The sequence below is a fragment of the Myotis davidii genome, unplaced genomic scaffold, assembly GCF_000327345.1.
Source record: "Myotis davidii unplaced genomic scaffold, ASM32734v1 scaffold13, whole genome shotgun sequence".
NCBI classification, from domain to species: domain Eukaryota; kingdom Metazoa; phylum Chordata; class Mammalia; order Chiroptera; family Vespertilionidae; genus Myotis; species Myotis davidii.
The window spans coordinates 756,405-760,265 of record NW_006286243.1 but is presented as its reverse complement, the minus strand read 5'-3'; the positions used below and the strand labels follow the sequence as shown (position 1 = coordinate 760,265).

Below are 3,861 nucleotides of genomic sequence, written 5' to 3'. Positions count from 1 at the left end.
CCAGCTGCAGCTGTCGGGCGGCTCCACGCTTCCTGGCCAAAGCCAAGTGCACCAGCTGCCTTCCCGGCACCTCCAGGCCACACACCAGTGATTATATCTAAGAGCAACTGCAGTTGCTCTGGTCCTTCACATGCCCGTCCCATTCAGGCCCCAGCCCAGCCAGCTGTCCGCTGGCCTCATCCCCCACGTCCTGCCCACACCAGACCACAGGCCCACCCGGCCCAGTCTCCCACCTTCAGCGGCACAGATCCGGTCTCCCGCCTCCTGCCTGCACCAGAACAGAGCTCCTCTAGCCTGCTGCCCTGCCTCGCACGGGACCATTTAACCCTGTAAAAGCAGCTGCAGGACACACACCGCGTCAACAGAGGAGACACTCAGTCCATCCCCGCACGCCCGACAAACTGCCCACCCAGTCCCCGCTAAGTGAGCTGGAGGGAGGTGACAGTGGAAAGCAGGAGACTGGGGCTACTAAGCACCCAGACCCAGAGGGAAGGGAACCCGGAATACGAAAAAGTGTCTCGTGAGTTAGTGGGTGAGAACCACAGGTGGCAGCACCTGGGGGGCAGGATTCGGAGACTAAGCCCACCAGAGGCGACAAACACTCTCGCCACAGGCAGGGTCTCTGTCCAGGACCAGGCATCTCACACAGGGTGGTCCCCGGGAAGCCAGCGCCTGGTGCGCTACATCACTGAGATGGAAGGCTGCCGTGCGGGCAACACCGCGCCCTACGAGGCTGGCTGGAATAGCGGGGCTTCTCGGACCCCACTCACATAGCCTATCGCTTCTTGCCGCGTTCTTTGATATATTTTTATTGATTTCAAAGAGGAAGGAAGAGGGAGAGAGAGATAGAAACATCAATGATGAGAGGGAATCATTGATTGGCTGCCTCCTGCACGCCCCCCCACCAGGGACTGAGCCCGCAATCCCGCATGTGCCCTTGACTGGAATCGAACCCAGGACCCTTCAGTCCTCAGGCTGATACTCTGTCCACTGAGCCAAACCGGCTAGGGCCTTGCCACATTCTGGGAAGACTTCTTCCAGTCTGAGAAAGGAGGGGAACTGCACCGAGAGAAACTTCAGTATAAGAAAGGTGGTTCGGGAGTAGCAAAGGGGACAGTAAGAAAATGAAAACCCGAGAGAACGTATTCTGTAGCTATGGGATCCAATCCTTCCTTCCCCTCCCTCCACCTTTTTCCCATCTCGCCCTCACACTGTTCCCTGGCTTCCCCTCCAGTCGCGCCTGGCTCTCATGTTCCGCACTCACATCCGCACTGCAGTATTCCTAAGAATAACTTCTACATCACCAAGGCTGCCCCTCCCAGCTGGGCAGGGAGAAGGCAGCCAGCCCGGCCGCCACCCTGCCAGCTACCAACCCGCCAGCCACCACCCTGCTGGCTCAGCGTGCAGCCCAGACAGAGCACAGCCTTTCTGGTTCCCTGCTGCCCGGTCCTTCCCCTTATATATTGTCTTCTACAAGATCCTTATCTTTCCTGGCCTTGTTTTCTTCATCTATAACATAAAGGCTTGGGAGGTGGTACCCTCGGGCCCCTGGAGTCCATGAGTCCCTGGAGGAAGAAGGCGAGACTGGCAAAGGGACATTAACCCTGGACACCATGCATCAGGAAGGGGGGGAAGCATGGTTTGATAGCGAATTCAACAAATTCAGGTAGAAACTTAAGTAAGGAAGTTATGTAAGGATTACGGTTAATAAAATCGTACAGGGTGAAAAAAAGAAAAAAAGAAACCATGGAAGCTCACTAGAATTCTATTTACACTCCAGTCAGACTTTTCCACAAATAGGTTCATTTTGACCTCCGTTCAAATCTATCCTAAGGACGTTCCCTTAATATGTAGGATTTGAGCAATTCCTGTGTATTCTGTTTACCCACCACCTCTCTGCCAGATAAACGGTATCCCTGAGTCAAGCGAGGAAGTGGGGGCCATTCCTGTTGGGGAAAACTGAGGCCAGGAAAGAGAACCCCCCTCGCCCCTCACAAGGTCACACAAGGAAGGGGAACTGAAAGCAGAACCCAGGAGGCTCCAGCTCCCTCCCAGTTCAGTGTTCAAGCTCTGGCCAGGCCTTGAGGGCTACAGACAGGAGCTACAGTGTTGCTATAAAGAGAACAGAATGAGGGCAGGGGATCTGGGGGGAAGGATGAGTAACTGCCAGTGTCAGTACCATAACAGCTCTAGCTGCGGGGCCCTCTGCACAGCAGCCTGCTGCAGAGTGATGAGCTCATCAGTCCCCAAGGAATAACTCTTTGCTGCCTGGACAGCTGGACCAAGGACAGACACTCGTTCCGTTAAAAAAAAAACATGGCCCTAAGAACAGCAGTTGTTCCTGTGGTTGTAGATGGATTCCAAAACTGTCCGTGGTGCACTGCTCACTGTGTTAATGAACTCTGGCTGGGGCCGCAGCAAGGGCAGCTGGGTCTGGGTGGCATCTGAATGATGACTTTAGGATAACCAGGATTCCTAAAGACACTCATAACATGGCCCACAACTAAGGAAGCCAGTATGAGGACAAAACTCAGCCTCAGAAAGCATGCTGATCTGTGACCGGCTAGACTCCGGCAGATTACAGATGCCTGAAGGTCGTCCCTGGGTAACTTCCCAGAACATTCAGCCAATCCACATCAGACAAATCTCTGCTACTCAGCTGCAAGGGTAATTCCCGGGCCTGCCTACTAGGGGTCAGAGTAGCTAATTAGGAGGTTCCACCTGAAGGCCCCCAAATCAAAGTCAGTCACTTTCCTCCTTGACCATGACATCAGGCTGGCTGCCCTAGTGCTCCTGTCCCAACAGCCTGCTTATCAACCCTCTAAGGCAGCCACTTGGCACGCAGCCAGCACTCTAGCATGGCATCCCTTCACCTGGCCTATTGTGCTACCCTGCCAGGTTCCCCGCAAAAAGCCAAATCTTCATCCTCAGAAGGTACGGAGCCTGCCCCCAGCTGTCGTATACTCACAGGGAGTGTCCACGTTCCCAACTTTCTCCGCCCGGCTCCTCTGCTGACTGTTCTCCGAGCCTTCGCCCTGGCTCTGCACTTTCAGATTCCCCATCGCCCAGTAGCCCTACCACTACCACTCCCTCCCCTTTCCCTAGGGAACTCCCATGACTCTTGCTTGCCCAATGTTTTTGACCTCCTCCAAGCAATGCTCTGCTGTCCCTGAGCCTTTAACCGGCGCAGGGACCCAGCCTCCATTCCCAGCACTGCCTGGGAAGCTCTGGGCAGTGGCAGGATCAGCCACCGCACCGGGCAGCCCTCCCTGGCCACTCCCTTCTAATTTCACATTAGACTTCCAAACTGAAGCTGCTGCCTCTTCTTTCAATCAATATGTGGAGCTTATATCACAAAGCCACCCGAGGACTGAGACTGATGGGGATAAGCAGTACCCCAGATGTGCCTTCGCAGACCCCTGTCCCTTTCACACATCAGGAAACCCCAGGTACACCCTCCTCCAAACACTGCAGCCTAGAGGAGACAGGCAGACAGACAAGTCAGCAGAAACCGATGAACTCCCCTCAGTATCCCGCTCCCCGGGCTCCTCCTTGTCACGGGTCTGACTTCTGCATTCTTGTGGATCGTCTTCCGGGAGCCAATGCCACCCAGCCACTCCCGAGCTCCTCCTTACACAGCAGCAACTTACTCTGGTGTTAGTCCTCCCTGGTTCTGGGGCCCCAGCTGCCCTCCTCCCCGCACCTCGCCCTGGCTGAGTGTGGCAGGACCCTATGCCAGTCCCCACCTGCCAGCCCCCGCCGGCCGGTCCCCATCCCTACCTCCGCTTGTACTCGTCCCGCTCGCGCTTCACCTTGGCCAGCACGTTGTAGAGGGCGCGGATCTCGGGGGTGATGGTGTCG

The 3,861-nt window shown here is 55.8% G+C and overlaps 1 protein-coding gene across 1 annotated transcript in view; it reads right to left on the bottom strand.

Moving 5' to 3' along the window:
• Positions 1-3,860, bottom strand: part of IFFO1 (intermediate filament family orphan 1) — a gene marked incomplete at its 5' end in the record, with an annotated part of 20,081 nt that extends 16,221 nt beyond the window's left edge. The window contains one exon of the mRNA XM_006757638.2: positions 3,781-3,860. Coding sequence (XP_006757701.1) covers positions 3,781-3,860 — 80 coding nt within the window. The remainder of the gene's footprint in view (positions 1-3,780) is intronic.
• Between the last annotated feature and the right edge of the window lies 1 nt (position 3,861).